The sequence below is a fragment of the Mesoplodon densirostris genome, chromosome 12 (genome assembly GCF_025265405.1).
Source record: "Mesoplodon densirostris isolate mMesDen1 chromosome 12, mMesDen1 primary haplotype, whole genome shotgun sequence".
In the NCBI taxonomy this organism is placed as follows: Eukaryota; Metazoa; Chordata; class Mammalia; order Artiodactyla; family Ziphiidae; genus Mesoplodon; species Mesoplodon densirostris.
The window spans coordinates 19,861,781-19,882,465 of record NC_082672.1 but is presented as its reverse complement, the minus strand read 5'-3'; the positions used below and the strand labels follow the sequence as shown (position 1 = coordinate 19,882,465).

Sequence of the window (20,685 nt, the reverse complement as noted above, 5' to 3'; positions counted from 1 at the left end):
AAGATGTTCAACACTGCTAATTATTCGAGAAATGCAAATCATAACAATAATGAGGTATCACCTCACACATGTCAGAATGGTTATCATCAAAAAGTTTACAAATAACAAGTGCTGGGGATAATGTGGAGAAAAGGGAGCCCTTGAATACTGTTGGTGGGAATATAAATTGGTGCAGCTACTAAGGAAAACGGTATGGAGGTTCCTCAAAAAACTAAACATAAACTATCATATGACCCAGCAATTCCAGTTCTAGGTATATAGCTGGAAAAAAAATAAAAACACTAGTACAAAAACATACATGAACCCTAATGTTCATAGCAGCACTATTTACAATAGCCAAGACATGGAAACAACCCAAGTGCCCATCAACAGATGAATGGATAAAGAAGTTGTATATATTTACAATGGAATATTATTCAGCCATAAGCAAAAAATGAAATTCTGCCATTTGCAGCAACATGGATAGACTCAGAATATTATGCTTAGTGAATGGGTCAGAAAGAGAAAGACAAATATCATATCACTTATATGTGGAATCTAAAAAAATAAAACAAATAAATGTATGTGTAAAACAGAAACAGACTCACAGATGTAGAAAATGAACTAGTTGTTACCAAAGGGGAAAGGGAAGCGGGGAGGGACAAATTAAGGGTATGGAATTAAAAGATACAAACTACTATGTATAAAATAGATAAGCAGCATGGATATATTGTATAGCAGTGGGAATTATAGCTATTATCTTATAATAACTTATAATGGAGTATAATCTGCAAAAATACTGAATCACTATGCTGTAAACATGAAACTAATATTATAAATCAACTATACTTCAATTAAAAAAAGAGAGACTGTCCTTTCCCCATTGTCTAATCTTGGTTCCTTTTTTGTAAATTAACTGATCATATATGGGTGGCTTTATTTCTGGGCTTTCTCTATTCTGTCCCATTGATCTATGTGTATGCTTTTATGTCAACACCATACTGTTTTAATTACTATAGCTTTACAGTACAGTTTGAAATCAGGGTGCATAATGCCTGCAGCTTTGTTCTTAATCTTAAGATTGCTTTGGCTATTCAGGATGTTTTCTAGTTCCATACAAATCTTTGGATTGTTCATTCTATTTCTGTAAGAAATACCACTGGAATTTTAATAGGGATTACATTGAACCTGTATATTGTTTTGGGTAGTGTGGACATTTTAACAATATTAATTCTTCCAGTTCATGAGTGTGAGAAATAAAATTCCTGTTGTTTAAGCCAGTCTGTGGCATTTTGTTATAGAAACTGTAAAAGACTAATACAAAAAGGATTTAAAAATTGTTCCTCTTTCGACTTTTCAAGACAAGAAGGATCATGTTATTTGCAAGTAACAGAAGTACTGAAAAATTTTATTCTTATAAGTTACCATTAGGAAAAAGGAAAATTCTTCACTTTCGTCCATTTAACTGAAATACTTAACTGACGCTTGAAACTATTTTATGAATGAAGAGAGGGGACGATCAGAGGCTATACGGGACAGTGGGAGGAAAACTGGAAAGACTACTGAAATGGAATTCCCAATGCTTCCACTTAGTAGTGGGCTGAGCCATATGAAATTGCCAATACTAGACCATTTTTGATTTACAACAGTGGTAATTTCATGAGGTCAACTGAATAGATACAACTCTTTTGACTAGCCATTTTTCTTCCCTAGGCTTCAGTTACTCCATTTGCAAAAGGAGGTGACTGAAGCAGTTGATTTCTCGGATCTTGTCCAGCTTTGAAATACTGTGGCTTCATGTACCGTGAGAGTTAGGCAAAAGTGATAAAGCAGTCTCCTCGGAAATACATCTGTATAGTATGAACCCTCCTCCTCATGATGCATTTTTTCTTTTCCTGTCACAACCTTCCAATTAATTTCTACTGGGGATTGGAGGAAGATGGCGGAAGAGTAAGACGTGGAGATCACCTTCCTCCCCACAGATACATCAGAAATACATCTACACGTGGAACTGCTCCTATAGAACACCCACTGAACGCCGGCAGAAGACCTCAGACCTCCCAAAAGGCAAGAAACTCCCCACATACCTGGGTAGGGCAAAAGAAAAAAGAATAAACAGAGACAAACAGGGACGGGACCTGCACCAGTGGGAGGGAGCCATGAAGGAGGAAAGGTAGCCACACACTAGGAAGCCCCTTTGCGGGCGGAGACTGGGGTGGCGGAGGGGGAAGCTTCGGAGCCTCGGAGGAGAGCGCAGCCACAGGGGTGCGGAGGGCAAAGCGGAGATATTCCCGCAAACAAGATCAGTGCCGACCAGCACTCACCAGCCTGAGAGGCTTGTCTGCTCACCCGCTGGGGCGGGCGGGGGCTGAGAGTTGAGGCTCGGGTTGGAGAGGACTAGGGTTGGCTGCGTGAACACAGCCTGAAGGGGTTAGTGCACCACGGCTAGCCGGGAGGGAGTCTGGGAAAAAGTCTGGACCTGCCGAAGAGGCATGAGACTTTTTCTTCCCTCTTTGTTTCCTGGTGCGCGCGGAGAGGGGATTAAGAGCGCTGCTTAAAGGAGCTCCAGAGAGGGGTGCAAGCCGCACTATCAGCGCGGACCCCAGAGACGGGCATGAGACGCTAAGGCTACTGCTGCCGCCACCAAAAAGCCTGTGTGCGAGCACAGGTCACTCTCCACACCTCCCTTCTGGGGAGCCTGTGCAGCCCGCCACTGCCAGGGTCCCGTGATCCAGGGACAACTTCCCCGGGAGAACGCACAGCGCGCCTCAGGCTGGTGCAACGTCACGCTGGCCTCTGCCGCCGCAGGCTCGCCCCGCACTCCGTACCCCTCCCTCCCTCCTGCCCGGCCTGAGTGAGTCAGAGTCCCCGAATCAGCTGCTCCTTTAACCCCATCCTGTCTGAGCGAAGAAAAGACGCCCTCAGGAGACCTACACGCAGAAGCGGGTCCAAATCCAAAGCTGAACCCCGGGAGCTGTGCGAACAAAGAAGAGAAAGGGAAATCTCTCCCAGCAGCCTCAGGAGCAGCGGATTAAATCTCCACCATCAACATAACGTACCCTGCATCTGTGGAATACATGAATAGACAACGAATCATCCCAAATTGAGGAGGTGGACTTTGGGAGCAAGATAGATTATTTTTTCCCCTTTTCCTCTTTTTGTGAGCGTGTACGTGTATGCCTCTGTGCGAGATTTTGTCAGTATAGCTTTGCTTTCACCATTTGTCCTAGGGTTCTGTCCGTCCGTTTTTTTTTTTAACTTAAAATTTTTTTTTTCTTAATAATAATTTTTTTATTTTAATAACTATTTTATTTTATCATACTTTTCATTCTCTCTCTCTCTCTCTGTCTGTCTATCTCTCTCTCTCTCTGTCTCTCTCTTTCTCCCTTTTCTTCTGAGCCATGCGGTTAGACAGGGTCTTCATGCTCTGGCCAGGTGTCAGGCCTGTGCCTCTGATGTGGGAGAGCCAAGTTCAGGACACTGGTCCACAAGAGACCTCCCAGCTCCACGTAATATCAAACGGCGAAAATCTCCCAGAGATCTCCATCTCAACACCAAGACCCAGCTCCACTCAACGACCAGCAAGCTGCACTGCTGGACACCCTATGCCAAACAACTGGCAAGACAGGAACACAGCCATCCATTAGCAGAGAGGCTGCACAAAATCATAATAAGGCCACAGACACCCCAAAACACACCACCGGATGCCGTCCTGCCCACCAGAAAGACAAGATCCAGCCTCATCCACCAGAACACAGGCACTAGTCCCCTCCACCAGGAAGCCTACACAACCCACTGAACCAACTTTAGCCACTGGAGACAGACACCAAAAACAACGGGAACTACGAACCTGCAGCCTGCAAAAAGGAGACCCCAAACACAGTAAGATAAGCAAAATGAGAAGACAGAGAAACACACAGCAGATGAAGGAGCAAGGTAAAAACCCATCCGACCAAACAAATGAAGAGGAAATAGGCAATCTACATGAAAAAGAATTCAGAGTAATGAGAGTAAAAATGATCCAAAATCTTGGAAATAGAATAGAGAAAATGCAAGAAACATTTAACAAGGACCTAGAAGAACTAAAGAGGAAACAAGCAACGATGAACAACACAATAAATGAAATTAAAAATACTCTAGAAGTGATCAATAGCAGAATAACTAAGGAAGAAGAACGGATAAGTGACCTGGAAGATAAAACAGTGGAAATAACTACTGCAGAGCAGAATAAAGAAAAAAGAATGAAAAGAACTGAGGACAGTCTCAGAGACCTCTGGGACAACATTAAAGGCACCAACATTCGAATTACAGGGGTCCCAGAAGAAGAAGAGAAAAAGAAAGGGACTGAGAAAATATTTGAAGAGATTATAGTTGAAAACTTCCCTAATATGGGAAAGGAAATAGTTAATCAAGTCCAATTAATTTCTATTAATATTACTTGGCTATAATTAGTAGGTCATTAGAGCTGTCTACTAATAGACGGGACTGTCTCCCAGAGAGCTTCCTGTCACTGAAGGCATTTAAACAGAGTGACTAATTACATATAAGATTAGATGCCTACACTGGGAATAAAATTTCACTTGAAAATTTCCAGCACTTAAGACTGCCATCTAGCATCAAGAAAGGGCTGTACATACTTGTACAATCTCGTTTTTTATCCTGTTAATTCAAATAAAGGCTTCATTTACAGGTTCAATACATTTCAAACATATTTACTACTCTTTTGCTTTTAGGTTTGCCACCTCTCTTTGAGTTTTAACAAGGCAAAAATCCATGGGGGAATTGGCATAATAAGCACATTAACAATAATTTATAATAACACTGTTTCTAATGAGAGGCAATACTCATTGCAGAGGGAACTTCTCTGAGAGAACCTGAGAAATACTACTGAAAATTTGAGTTTATTTATTGACTTAAATAATACTGAAGGGTGGAGAAAGTACAAAACTTTTTTTTTTTACTAAATTACATCTTTTGCAGATCTGTCATGAGATCAACAAGATTTCCTTTTTTCATTTGTTGTTTATTTACATCCTGTGCTGTTGGCTACCAAAAGCCATATCTACAACAGGCAGTTGCCATATAGTTGCAAGCATATCATCAGAGAAACAAAATAATGTGGAGTATTGCTATTCTATGCCACCCAAAATCACCATGGCAAAGTTTAGAACAGCAAAGCAGTGAGAAAACATGGTTACCTTTATATGCCCTAGGAAGTATCAGTTAGATGGAGCATGAAGTGTGAAAAAAAATTCTTTTATAGACAGAATGAAAAAATAATAATTACCTCTTCCTCAAGTCTGCCATCTCTCAGGGTAGGAGGTATCCCTGGGTGCTTGGCTATCAACAATTCCATCAGGTTATGGGTAGCATGAAGTCTCTATAAAACACACAAAAGGCAACAATTATGACAGCCAATGCAGTGAACTCTAAGGGGAGAACCTACTATTATTAAGGCATACAGAACACTAACACCGCATTTAAGATTTAATCACCGAATTCTTTTCCTTTAAAACAATTTGAATACCAACTTTCTCAGAGTCAGTTTTATAGTAATTATCTTAACTCATAATGACATAAATTTCTAATTAAAAATATACAGTTTCATGAAACATGTCTATGTATTTAACAGAGTATGTAATATAGGTATATTTCTGCTCTTATACATGCATTTGTCTATATGGGGAAATATGAGTATGCCAAGGAAGTCCATCCAGTAAAGTAGAAAGGTTGACTGCACAGACTTGATTTCTCTTCTCCTGGGAAATGAGTCTGGATGAGCCTAGCAATTATATTATGATAAAAACAAAGATAATGAAATACATTCGAAAACAGGGCTGTGACCTGGATCTGTTGAACTTAAGGGCTGAAAAGCGGAGGAGCTAGAGGTGAAGATGGTGTAGAATAAATCTACACCATCTTAAATCCATCTTAAATCTCTGTATTAAATATAAGCCAGGCATCTCACTGTGGTATTGAGTCTGTGACTGGTTTGAGGCTCCCTCTGGAGTAAAGGGCTATGAAAAAAAATAAAGTGAAGGTAGTTTCTATCTAATTTGAGTCTTTATTTGAGAAGACAGCTAAAGGCTAAAGGATGATGGGAATGGAGTCTTTCTGGTAAGGTCTGATTTGGTGTCAGTGATTTGAGACTATAAGGGTTTATTCTGTTTGGCTACAAATTACAGGCCGTGGTACAGATCTTTGTAGAGTTAACCTTTGAAGAACTACCTCAAATGTCTTAGGTCTTTTCATCATGCTTTCATAGATAACATAATCGGTAACACTATCAGATTTAATAGCAAAAGCAAAAGTATAAATACCATGAAAGAAAAAATGGTAGAAACTCAGCTCCACTTCTCTGTGTGCACTTGTGGAAGAGGACTTCTGTTGCTTTCTGCACAAGGTGGTGGACTGAACTGGGAGGAATACTTGTCTCTCTCCATTCCCTTACACATGCCTTACACATGCCCAACAGAGCAGTGTGGCTAATCTGACTTGATAGAGCAAGACATTTGGTGGACCATGCTTTATCAGCAGCTGGGGTTACTGTGACTCAAAAGCAAGAACCAGGCTGATTGAGAGCTTACTCTTCACTCTTGAACTCAGGCATACTGGACCTACCTGTCCTACTTTTGTTTCCTTTATTCAGGAGCACGATATCTTTGTACTTCCTCCTTCTTGCATGTGGTAAATACATTTGCTAAAAGGTCCATGACCTTCTGTAATCCTTACCCATGCATAATATAAGTAGACTAGTATTTAATTTTCTCTCTTCTTCCCTCTCCCCCCATACACTCCCCCTAATACCTGCTCAGGCACAGGTGAACATGTAGGTCCCAAGGTTTAGATTCTGAATGGTAAAAAAGAAGCCTCACCTGGGACTCAAGCCTAAACTTACCAAGATTCATAAAAGTATCCTTATTTACCATTTAGCTAGAGAGCCTTGTCTATATGATCCACTGGACTGAACCAGAAAGAGGAAGATATTTCACACTTAAATAAGTGTTATAATTCAAATATCCAAATCTCCTTAAAAGACCTCCAAAAATTAAATTAGAAGATCATTGGATAGTTTTTATTATCATTGGATAGATTTTATTATCACTTTAGTTTTCATTTTCATTATCATTTATTAGTTTCATTTTTGAGTTTAACTCAATTTCTCTTCTTTTTGGTGAATACCATGTGAATAAATATGTTGATGTTAATATGTGAAGTGATAAAACTGACCCCATTCTTTGAAATACAAATATTTTGAGCTGCTTTTCTAATGTAGCTTAGGCTTATCTAGTCAGCCTTGTGGCCAATACTGACCTGAGCAGACAGAATAGTGATTCTAAAACTTTCATGTATATACAAATCACCTTGGGTGCTTATTAAAAGAACATGATTTCCAAGCTTCATCCCCAGTGATTATGACTTAGTCCATTTGTTACTCTCTGTCCTCTTAAATATTCAGAAAAATTATTTTATAAAAAACAAATATTTTGAAACTTTTTACTTTTTACTTACTTGCAGTGAGTCAGTTTTGAGCTTTCCCTTGTGTTCCTCTGATGAACGCAGCACTTCTCTGTACAGTTCTGCTGCCAAGGCATACTCACCTGAATAATCAAAATATATTTAAAGCATAAGAAAATCATGTATTTAGTTCCCAATGTCATCTAGTTATCTATAATCTAAAAACACCCACTGTAAAAATATAGCAATGATTACAATTCACTAATTTATTTTTTAAGAAAAGGAATTTAACTTGGTATCAATATGACTGCCCCAGTAAAAGAAACTGGTAACAGTACCTTTTTTGTTGTTGTTGGTTAATTTCACAGACTAGAACACCAATCAAACACAATGTTTTAAAATTATACTGAAAAACAAATTCTGAATTAACTTTTAATTTAAACAAATGGTTTTCTTCTTGTTAAAGTTAGTGACTACCAATCAGTAGTCATTAGGATGTTTGAAATTAAGGACAAATTTGGGTACTTACATGTATTTATAGACAAATATTCAAAACATTATGATCAACCTACACATAATTCTCAGAAAAATAATGCACTCTTCTTGATAGGAATTGTTCTTATTGGTATTTGGCCAGAATGATTTACAGTTAATAACTACATTTCAAAAGCTTAGGAATTCTTTCTATTTCTGGTCACACAAATCACTATTAGTCTGAGATTTATGCTGCTTTTTATTATACATAGTTAGCACCTTATTCAAATAAAGTAATTAAAAAAGTATCAAAGCACAGGTTGGCAAACTATGGCCCATGGGTCTTATCTGACTGCATTTTTGTAGGGTCTACAAGCTAAGAATTTTCTTTTACATTTTTAATACCTGAAAAAATTAAAATAATAATAATATCTTGTGACATGTGAAAATTACATATTAAATTTCAGGGTCCATGAATAAAGTTTTATTTGAAGTCAGCCATGCTGACTTATTTATGTATTGTCTGTGGCTACTTTTGCATTACAATAGCAGAGCTGAATAGTTGCCACAGATCTTACGGTTAACAAAACCTAAAATACTTATTATCTGGTTCTTTCAGAAAAAGTTTGATGAGACTTCACTGAAGAAGAGATGAAACATTTTTAATGGCTTTGAGTAATGGAACCTATGTTATTTGCTGCCTGGGGAAAAACTCAAAATTGTTAATTGATACATACAATTAAAATAAAAATCTAACCGTGGCAAAATCATGGAATACAAGGGGAAAAAATGGTAAAGAGATGTTCTGGTTTTAGTTTGCTGAGGAAAAAACGTTTTTTCCTAATCATCACATACACTTGCGTTTTAATTTTTTTTAACTTTAAACTAGCTTCATTAATATCATGGATTTAGAACTTTGTTCATGGCCACAATGAGTTTTCCATATATATACCTTTATAAATTTGTTCATGGCCATAATGAGTTTTCCATATATACACCTTGGTAAATTTTGTTGTTGGTTCTCTCTCTCTCTTTGTTAAAGTTGATTTTATATATGTAAATTTTATTGTGGTAAAATATACATAAAATAAAACTTACAATTTCAACCATTTTTAGAAGAGTGCAGTTCAGTAGCATTAAGTACATTCGTTCATATTGTTGTGCAAAACACTTGCTTTTATACCACTGCTTTATATCTAATTCTACCAGTTATCTAATATAAAGCTTTCTAAAGCACACGTTTTCACAGTACTTTACAGTCATCCAATTTCTATTCACTTTAATAAAGGAGATTATTTTTGCAATAATAGAATTGCATTACAATGTAGGAGTAACATAATTACCTTCACACAATGAACTCTCTTTGGTTTTGAAGATTTTTCTAAAGCTTTTCAAAAGACATATGGATTCTATTAATATTTATACTATCATTTATAGAGAATAATTCATTTAACAATTTTCCCCTCATAATTATTATACCTTTTAAAGAAGGTACAATGACTAGACTATAATAAAAACAGTTGAAACTGAACTAGTCATTATGTTTTTTTTAATGCTTAGTAAAAAAAAAAAAAGGACGTTTTCTGGGGAAGACATAAAAATATGCATATTCAGTAAGCTATACAAGTTTAAGCCAAATATGGAAATACCCGTTCTTTGCCACTTGATGGCACTAACAATTCCAGGTAAACAAATTGTACTGGTTGTATATTGCCAAACTAATTTTCTCCAAAAAAAACACCTGTAGAAATGAAAAATGTATGTGATGATCAGGAAAAAAGTTTTCTTTCTCAGAAAACTGAACCTAAAACACTTCTATACCATATATATGTGTGTGTGTGTGTGTGTGTGTATATATATATATATATATATATATATATATATATATATATGTATTTCATGTATACATTGTACAAAATTGAAATAATACCATGTTTTTAATACCATAATCAGTGAGGACCGTAGAATATACATTGTATATCATATATATATGTTTGCATACAATATAAACAAATCCCTTTAGAGTTTGATATTAATTTTAGATTTCTTTTAGAAGTCAGATCTTTACTATCTGATCTCTAATATTAGAATAGTTTAAATTATGTAAGTTAAATATGTAATGTTACTTTTAAAAATGTGTATTGTTTAACATACTGTTGAGTTAAACCATGGAAACTAAAACTAGTTAATCCTCCACAATTAAGTTCATAATTACAATTAAATGAAGACTAGACATACCATTTATTAATGGACTCTCTAATAGGAATTTCTCTTAACAATTAGCAATAGTTTCCATCCATAGATAAATAAGTACAGTAGGAAGGAATACAGTGGAAACTATCTGAAAAGAGCAGTGATGCACCTCCTGTTACACCATAGCACGGTATTTTGCCACACAGGAGCCAACTACATGCTGATCCTGCTGGAGTGTTACAGTGTTTGGAAATGATCAGATGAATAACCTTTTTCCCCAATTCCCATATTATGCATAACTTTACCACAGGGAAAAAGAGACAACAAATCCGACAAGGAGACTAGAAAAAAGGCCGAGTGAAGAAATTCATTTACTGACTTAAGCTTCTGAGTCATAACAACATAGAATAAAATGAGGAATGCAGTTTTAGAATTAAGATGGGAAATCTGAAATTTATTTTTATTATTGTGACCATCTGCAAGTAACATATTACTCCATTTCAGAAATTTTTGATGGTGAGTTTCAACCGACTATAGACAGTATAATATTGAGGTTTACAAATGCTTGTTTGATAAAGAAGCAGACATAGTATAATAAAAAAATTAAATATCTGATTTGAAATCAAAAGATCCAGGGCTAATTCTCTGTCACTTACTAGCTGTAATCTTGAGAAAGCAACTAAGTCTTGTGAACTCATTTTCTCATATAAAATAGGGATGGTAATACCTCAACTACTGGGTAATTATGAGGATAAAACAGAATATATACTTATGATGGTGTTAATGCATAATATAAAATGCTTGTAGAAAAATGATTATTTCTCAGATATGTGGCTAGATTTTAATGACCTGACAATATTTTAAACAGCATATTCATTATTCCTGTATTTTTTAAGACCAAGCACACATATTTATTGTCTGTGATAGTCACTTATTCTGTGGATTTTTATCACAATTATTCCACTCAACTAATTTGGGACTGTGAGAAGCTGGTATTTAATACTAATTATTAGATAATTTCCCAATTTTTGCCTATTTCCAGGTTGAAATAAAGGAAAGTATGTTTCAAAAATATTTTCTATTAAAAGTTGCCTTACTTAGTCTTTCACTATGGATTGTAAAGCACAGATCATTTTAGATTTTAGATTGATGTCTGGAATACTACATAGTCACAGGCACACAGCAAATGAGATGGCATTGATGATGATGGTGATGATTAAGGATTATTAGAGAAAATCCAAACTTGCAAACACTGCTAGCTAAATTGAAACATAAATTTTTCTGAGCCACTGATTTATTTAAGGTCTTAATAGGTAAATGAGAAAAATGGTAAATTTTCTCAATAACTGTGTATCCAAGTAGACTAACAGATTAGTATCTTTGTGGGAAGGTTGAAGGAACTGGAATTTATCATAAAATGCCTTTCCAGCTCTAACACTATGATGAGCTAACTCCACAGATTTTGTGAGGAATATAGAAATAAAGAAGCACCTGTACATCCTAAATTATCAAAAGTGCTTAAAACTGTACATTACTTCACCATTATGAAATACTAACATGATGTCAAGGACTATAGCCTACTTAGTTTTAGAAAGACTAAAATCAAATTATCTAAACCAAAGCTATTAGAGGTTTAAAAGTAGCTTTATAAAATGGTACATTTACATCAGTAATTTCCTCATTATTATAAGAAAACTCCTAAGAATCACTATTGTATAAAAGGTACAAAACTGTACAATCTCTCACTACATTACAACTACAATAAATTGAAATAGTTGTGGAAAAGAGCACTTAGTGATTCATTGAAGTTGCAAAAAAGGTAACACTTGATTTAAGATAGCCAGAAAAGTTATCATGAAAAAGTCTAGAATAAACTTATGCAAAGAATGAATGATTTTTGCAAAGAATGAAAGGTAGAGGCACTGAATTAATTCCAGGTTTACTGTAAAAGTAAGTTGAGATAATGGAAATGGAGCTAATGAGTAAATAAAGTAACAGAAAACTGACTGTACAGTTTGATTTGCTCTTATCACTTTCTAGATAAACACTCCTTTAATACCAGCAAAAATAAAAACATGCTGATTGAAGCATCCATAATTCCTGAGATGCTCCTGGAAAATTAGTAGTTATTAGGTATTGCTGAATGATACATTCTAGCATGATAAAAATGTACATAGTAGGAGAGGTCTATTATAACACATGGGGTAGTACATTCCCAAGAAGATTTTGAATCAACCAAATGTTTTTTGAAATAGAGTGAAAGTGAAAAGAGGCCCTCCTTTAGTGCCTAATATAATTGTGAAAACACAATGTAGGGGGAAATGTAAGAAAACAGAAAGAGACTGCTTAATTCCTTTCAAACAGAAACTGAATTGCTGAGGCCGTTCTCACCATCTTATTTATATATCGGACTGCTCGCAAATCATGATGTCACCCACCAGGAAGCAATGAATCAGGAAGAGTGAAACAGTGTCACAATCCCGAAGAAGGGGAGAGAGGTGCAGCCGAATGACCAAAAGGCACCATCAACTCAAAAAAATGCAAACGGTTTTATGGATAAATATCATATAAAAGCATCACATGGGAGTCAGAAACTAGTTTCAGAAACTGCCTACAGGCCAAAACAAAAAAAAAGATGCTTATAACAAAGGACTCACATTTTGTGAACTGAAACTTGGTATTTCTTGAATACCAGAGATTTAGAGATGGTCAACTACCATATTTGTGAGATAAGCAACTAGCTTCTTATCCTCCTCCCCACCAAGAAGCAAACAGAACAAAATAAAACCTGGCCCTGTTTTCTATTTAACGAACAAATTTTTTCTTTAGAACATACAACTGTCTGTGGAAATGTTTGTGAGGGAATACAGACTTCCCGTTTTACTTTGGAATGTAACTTTCAATCAGTCCTTGGTTACTGGTGTCTTTAAAGACCCACTTCCTACAGAAGCAGCATTAACTACTGAAGTCCGAAGCACACAGTAGCTTTTCCTAAGGTTATAGTTGTCTATGATTTTAAAAGAAAGAACCTATATATTTCTTTTTTTTAAATGTAATCAATCAGTATTTTTCTTATTGAAGTATAGTTGATTTACAATATACATTTCTTTATGAAATGAAGAAATTTTTTATAAGTATTTTTATAAGCATTTATAAAAATGCTTATCAAAGTTTTATGGTTTCAATTTCAGTTTAATATCCTCTTTATTTTGAACTGTTTATATAGTGCAAAGTTAAAGTTGAACTTTTTGAATATGCATAACTAATTGTTCCAGTACCATTTACTGAAAACACTAACCTTTCTCCACTGAAATGCCTTTGCGTCTTTGTTGAAAAATCAACTGATCATAAATAAGTGGGACTAGTTCTGGACTCTATTCTGTTCCATTGGTCTACTTGCCTATCTTTATGCCAGTATTATACTGTCTTGATTATTACAGCTTTAAAATAAGTGTTGATTCAGGTAAATCTTCCAACTATTTTGTTCTTTTCCAAACTTGTTTTGACTATTCTAGGTGAATTTTAGAATCAGCTTGTCAACTTCCATAAACAGCCTGCTAAAAGTTTTGTTTGGGAAAATTTTGATTGCATTGACTCTGTATATCAATTTGAGATGAATCAGCATCTTAATAATATTAAGTCTTCTGATCCATGAACATGGTATAACTAGGTATTCTTTAATTTCTCTCAGCAATATTTATACTTTTCAATGTTTTTGTGATTTTTGTATGTGTCTTGTACATATTTTTTCCAAGCTGATGTCAAAGTATTTCATATTTTTTTTGACACTACTATGAATGGTGTTGTTATAATTTCTTATTGTTCATTCCCAATATATAGGAATATAATAAATTTTTATATATTCATCTTGTATTATGCAACCTTGTGAAACTCATTTATTTGTCCTAGTAGTTTTCCTACATAGACAATCACATTGCAGCAAATAAAGATAATTTTATTTTTTTCCTATTCAATCTGATTAACTGTTTGTCTTCCTCTATTAAGAATTTAAGGCCCACAGGATGAGAGACTACTTTATTTTACTGTATTATTTTTAGTACCTAGATCATACCCAGCACACAGCAGACATTCTAATATTTGTTGGGAGAATGAATTTATAAACAGTATTACTTTGTAAATCAATGATCAATATTCACTTGAATGTGTCAAATTTTAACTTTTAACCATTCTTCTATTTCTAGGCATTTTGGTTGTTTCAGTTGTTCACTACTATAGACTAAAATCCATAATTTATTGCCAAATCTTTGTTCACATTATAATTTCCCTAAAAAAACTTCTAAAAGTGGAAATGTTTGGTGAAAGCATGTGTAAACTTTGAAGGTTTTTGAAGTGTTCTGTATAACTGCTCTTCATTAAGCTGAACCTATTTAAATTACGATCAGTACCATGTGAAAGTGTCTTTCTTGGGAAACTGTGATTTCTACTATAACTAATCTTCCTCATTAAGTGTTTAGAAGAATCAGAGATAACAAAGCAATCACCTTCTACCTTTAATGATGTGGATGCCTGCTAAGCCATTGAGGGCACAAACTAGCTGCCGATGTGCTTCTTCACATTCAGTTCCACATTTCTTCTGCAGAGATGTCAGCAGTTCCTCCATTGTCATGGTGCTAAAAGAAAAGGGAGATTGTTCAGAACTAGAAAGAATCCTAAGTTACAGTATTATATTACATAAGATCAAGAGTACCAGACTCTTACAGAGTCTTTGTGATCTTCAGTATCTTTCTGTTTATCCCCATTTTCACCATTATCACTTTTAGCTTGATTACTTCTTACTATTCTAGCAAGCATTCTTCTGATCCCATCATTCTTTAACTTTCTCTCATTTCAGTCAATGAAGACCAGAACTAGGAAAATCTTCCTAAAGTACAAAATACACATGATATACTTAGAACAGTATGGGTGTGAGAATGTAACACTGAATCTGCATCTGAGCACTAAACTTAATTAACCTCTAAGAGCCTGACTCTCTTTAATCTGTAAAGAAAATGAATATTCTCCAAGGATCAGATCAAATGCCATTTCCACCAGAAGGCTGTCTAACATTAACTACTTTATATAGAAATTACTGTCATACTCTAATTGTCCATAGCAATTCATATATTCCTCTTGTGAAATACATCATGTTTGCCTTACGTAATAGAGATCTATAATCTTTGTCAGCTCCTTTATTTGTCCATAAACTGCTTAAAGGCAAGGACAAAAGTCAAATTCCTCTTTATGTTTCTTACAGCACCTGAAAGGGTATCTTTTTAATATCAAGTGCTAAAAAAAAGGCCAGTTCTTAAGTCACAGTCTGATGAACAAAAAAGTTTCTGGGACAATAGAGTATTGTGGGCATAAATAACAATGTATTAGAAAGGAATAATCAAAGAATATAGCTAGCACGACTATAAAGAAAATATTTAATGGTAATCTAATTCATCTAATTCCCCGATGTGGGAACCAAAAAATATAATGCAAAAGGAACAAAAGCCTTTCATATCTGGGGTACAGCAGAAACCCCCCCCCAAAAAAAAACCAACAAAACCCTACAACAGTTCTAATTTTAAAGAAATGTTCAAAACCGTGAAAATAATTTTGATGTGATTCTCTTTCACAAATGGGGTTCCATATCAAAGAAAAATCAACACACTGCTAAAAATAGCTGACAAGTCAGTTATAATACCCTGAATGAAACTGTGGGCTAGGAAGCTAATTGCTTAAATATTGTCTATTACTACTGTATTATCAATTGCAGTATAAGAAAATTGGTAATAAAACCTTTTCTGGAGTGGTAAGAACTCCCCACGAACAGCCTGTGGGTGGCAGCAGGCCTGCCTGAGCCTCAGCAATGGATACAGGATGGAGGTGACAGTCCTTCTGTCCAGGCTGCTGAGCTTCAAAGCCCAGTCAGAAATCTTCCTGAGTTTTACTACTGCATCCTGGCAGCACACTTCATGTTGACGGTGATAGAAATGTCTTTCCACTGGAGAAAAGTGGAGCCAGTGGATTTCTTCTGTCTGAGGGGGTATCTGGATCTATACAGAGGAGAAAAAAGAAGATTTCACCTGGAAATTTAACTTTCTACCAAAATTCTGCTTTTCTTCTTTTTTTTTTTCCTAATACCCTTAATCAATAAAAACTTATCCTACTGACTTGGTCAATCACATCTTTCTTTGCAGACCTCCACAGTATCTTGGCAATAAATCTGTAGAGGAGCTGAGGATTCTTCTTGCAGTAAGGACGATAGAGAAGTCGAACCCACCAGTGTTTGACACAGTAAGGTTCAATACCAAGAAAGACCACTAACCCAAAAAGATCTGAAAAGAAAGAAAAAAAGCACACTGAGAATACAGACGGTGCCCAACTTATGATGGTTTGACTTACAATTTTTTGACTTTACCATGGTGCAAAAATGAACGTTGTTAATTAATAAATCATCAAATCTGATTTATCTCTATCAGTCTAGCACAGTGGATCTCAACTGAGGTGGAGGTGGAGGGGTGCGATTTTGCCCACTGGAGACATTTGGCCATGTCTGGAGACATTTGTGGGTGTCACAATTGCAAGAATGCTACCAGCATCTGGAGTGTAAAAGCTCAATATCCAAAATGCCCAGAACAGCTCCCCCCAAAAATGAATTATCTGTCCCTAAATGTCAATTGGGCTAAGGTGGAGAAACCCTGGTCTAACACAAAAAGAAAACAAATGAGACTTCTACTTCCAAATACAACATAGTAAGTCACGTCAGGCTAACATTCCCACTGCAACAACTACAAAAAGAACAGATATATTACAAGAGTCATAGTGTTAAAAATATCAGCGAATCATGGAAGCAAAGATGAAAGATAAACTAAATTTCTAGAAATTTGGGAAAGGCTATTTTTTAAGGTAACTTGGGCATGAGAAAACTTTTGGGGGTGATTATGTTGATTGCGGAAATAAACTCACAGGTAAATACATATGTCAAAAATTTATAAATTTTACATTTTAAATATTTACAGTTTATGTCATTTATACCTCAATAAAGGTGTTTAAAAAAATTAATAAAAAATTTGTTGAATGGTGACAAGTGCTCAAAACACCTGCCAACATCTTATTCAACCAAAATAAACTAACTACCCGGGGAACTGAGGAATTATTGCTCATATTTCTCAATATTAAAATTAGAAAAAAGTAATTTTGATAGTCATTTTCTTTTTTCTGTACCTTCTCAGCTAACTTTTGAGCTGAATGATGTCTTATAAACACCTAAATATCATAATTGGGCAGTTTCCAATGTAATAGCAGACCACTAAATTTGGCCTTTTAATTAGTCTGATATTATTCTATAAATATGTTTCACAATGTAACTTATTAAAATTACACAGGTATTTATATACCTAAAATCTTCCTAAAAAACTTTTTTCCGCTAAAAATAATCATCAAAAAAAAATTGTTTTTCATGTTATTGTAATGGATGTTGACATTCTTATTTTAGCAGAATGATAAGTTATTCTGCTAGAAACAAACAATATATGAAAATCTGAATTTTCAGAATGATAAATTTTGAGGATGAATATTTGCCACAGGACTCCAAGAATATTTATGTTTTATAATTTAACTGCATTTTAATGACAGCTTTTCAGGAAATCTATTATGTAAAACAACATTTACTTTAACTTTTAGTTTTATTTGCAACTTGAACAAAAGTTTTAAAAATGCAGTCTATGTTCTATGGAAAAAGTAAGTTATATGAATGAGATTAATGTAGAAGCATGAGTTATATTGTGTGAGCGGGAGGTCCTTATTTTTATAGACACGGCCAAGTGAAATTAATTCCTTTTTCCTCTCTCTCTGGCTCTTTCATTCTTTCTTTCTTGTCAGGTTCTTCCTGTTTTCTACTCACCATTTGGAACTTTGAGTTCAATTCAGACCTATGCCTACACTGTTCAAGCACACACAGTAACTGCTCAAATTAGGACAATGGGACTGCTCACCATATATCTATTCTCATATATACAAACAAATATCACTTGATTCCATTTAAAAAGGTAAGTGTTTGAAACTGTTAGGAGTCAAATATAAATACATATATAATCACTTAAGTAAGGATTTGAGCAAAAGTTAAACATAAAATACTTCTTGTTCAAAAAAATTAAGCTTTTCAAATATACGCAATATGTGAGAAAACCATACATTACCCTCCAATCCTCTCTGTACTGGAGTGCCACTGATGCACCAGCGGTTAATCCCACTTAAGCGCTGAGCCATTTCTGCAGCCTGATGAGAGAGAAATATGAAATAAAAAAGAAAAGAAAAAAGACACAGGAAAAACTCAAAAGTCAGGAATATGTTTACTTATGAAAATAGCCCATGACAAGCTGTTTCAGGTCAGATGCATCTGCTCTTATTGAACACTTATCACACTCAATATTGAATGTCATATTCAACGGGCTATCTTCTAGTACAGTGGTTCTCATTAGCAGGAGGCTACCATGTGTCCTTCCAAAGAGGAAAGGTAGTTCAAGTATGTGTAGAATGAAAATACCCCCTGAATGACTGATACATTCCCTAGACCACCCCATCCTCCAGGTGTGAACCACCATGCTAATAGACATGATCTATAAATTCAATTCAGGTTACAGACTGGCCAAAGAAGACAGAATAAAGACATACAACGAAGTCTGAATAAAAATTCTGTCCTCTAAAGTAGTGTTTTTCTATTACCATTTGGTCTCTCTGATCAAAAAACTGCCAAAGTTATCAGAGGCTATATGATGAGCCTTCCACATAGCAGAAATGCTTATAAAAGTCCCTAAATACTTTGATCTGCATCCCACAAAAACTTCCATCTTATTCAAATATACATGTGCATTGCATTTACAGCAATGATTCACAGATTACCAAAATAATTCCTAAGGATTATATAGTTCATACACAGAGAAAAGCAAATGTTGAGTGTTTAAAGGCAAACTTTTGGCCAGTGTCAATGCTGTGGGTTAAACTACACTTAAACTATTAAATTTTCTATGGACAGTTTCCTCCAATCCCTCTCCCTTTTCTCTTCCCCAACCCTCAGAAGGTTCTGCAGAAATTCTCACTTTTACAGTAGGACATTCAACCATCTGAGCTTCATCAAGGCAAATCCTCCACCACTCCACAGCTACGAGGGGGCTGGGAATGGCCATATAGCGCTTCTGGTTCCTTAAGCGACGCCCATCCTCACTATTGCTGTGTGGGATATCTACATAGTTTAGTTCTGAACGAAGGACATCATAAGTAATGATTACTATATCCTGTTCTGCCAAAAAATGAGGCTGTAAAAAACCATCTTTCTTCACTCCTTGATATACCTAGGAAATAATCAGCATAGACATAGTTATTGCAGAAAGGCACATCAAAGATACTGAAATAGTCATTTATTTATACACTTACTGAGTCCTTTCTATTTGTTTAGAACCAAACATGCTATAAGATAACATCCTATACCTGTCTAGAGAAAGATGCATTTTAGTGTGTAAGACTAATAACGTAAGTAATGTGAATGGAATAGTAAATGTGAAGTAAATGTGAAGGCTCACAGTGGAAAGGCCAATTCTATGGCTAAGAAGGTAAATTCAGAGAGAAATTCAAATTTGCGGTAGATCTTGAAGTATATTTAGGAGTCCTCACAGGTGGAGAAAAAGGGAAAAGGACTTACAGGTAGGTGGGTAGATGGAATAGCTTGTACAAAAGCACAATGGTGTGAAAAAGTAGAACAATAAGAGCTATTATTTACTGAATGCCTTTTATATTTCAGACACCATGCAAAGTTTTATCTCCTACTTTCAACAATAATCCTGTTAGTTGTTATAATTTCTATCCCACACATAAGAAGCATGAAGTGACTTGCTCCAAACTGGTAGAGTCAAGATTCAGACCAGGGTTTGCCTACTCTACAGAACAGAGCTCCTCAATGGCAAAGATGGTGTTTTACATATTACTGTATTCTCCATGCCTATCACAGTGGCTGAAATCTAGAAAACATACATAACATTTGTGTGGAAAGAAGAACAAAGAGAGTAAAGAAAACTAACAGTGGTGAACAACAACATTAAATGACCACTTACTATGTGCCAGCACTTTATCAAATCATTTAATCTTCACAAAAAGTCTGTGAGGGGGTACTATTTTCAGAACTTAGCACAATTCCTGGCACATACTAGGTACTCAATAAATATCTGTTGAATGAGTAAATCCTTATTTTACAGATGGGGTAACTGAGGCTTCAGAGGAAGATTCTGGAACTAAAAGTTGAAAGATCATACAAGTTCATACTATTACACAATGCTGCCTTTGAATTGCATTTCTCTCAGAGTATAAACGCTTATACAAAGACTTTTTCATTTATACGATCAAGATTTTTTTCAAAAGCTTTCATCTTTCCATCCAAAGTGCTTTAACTTCTGATGTCAGAAAAGAATAAACAGTCTACGGTTCTATTTCTTATTCTCAATTTCCTCTTCAAGTTCTGATTTAATATTATTATCTCATTAAATTTTCGGGATAAAAAACAAAGTGACAAGCATTATAAAAATTATCATGGAGTGAAAATTT

The 20,685-nt window shown here is 35.2% G+C and overlaps 1 protein-coding gene across 2 annotated transcripts in view; it reads right to left on the bottom strand.

Moving 5' to 3' along the window:
* SHPRH (SNF2 histone linker PHD RING helicase) overlaps window positions 1-20,685 on the bottom strand; it is an 88,405-nt gene that overhangs the window by 44,628 nt on the left and 23,092 nt on the right. For both annotated transcript variants that reach the window (XM_060114747.1, XM_060114748.1), the window contains exons 10-16: window positions 19,191-19,442; window positions 18,291-18,369; window positions 16,264-16,427; window positions 15,889-16,145; window positions 14,614-14,735; window positions 7,492-7,580; window positions 5,267-5,359 (exon numbers count right to left, since the gene is read on the bottom strand). In XM_060114747.1, coding sequence (XP_059970730.1) covers window positions 5,267-5,359; window positions 7,492-7,580; window positions 14,614-14,735; window positions 15,889-16,145; window positions 16,264-16,427; window positions 18,291-18,369; window positions 19,191-19,442 — 1,056 coding nt within the window. The remainder of the gene's footprint in view (window positions 1-5,266; window positions 5,360-7,491; window positions 7,581-14,613; window positions 14,736-15,888; window positions 16,146-16,263; window positions 16,428-18,290; window positions 18,370-19,190; window positions 19,443-20,685) is intronic.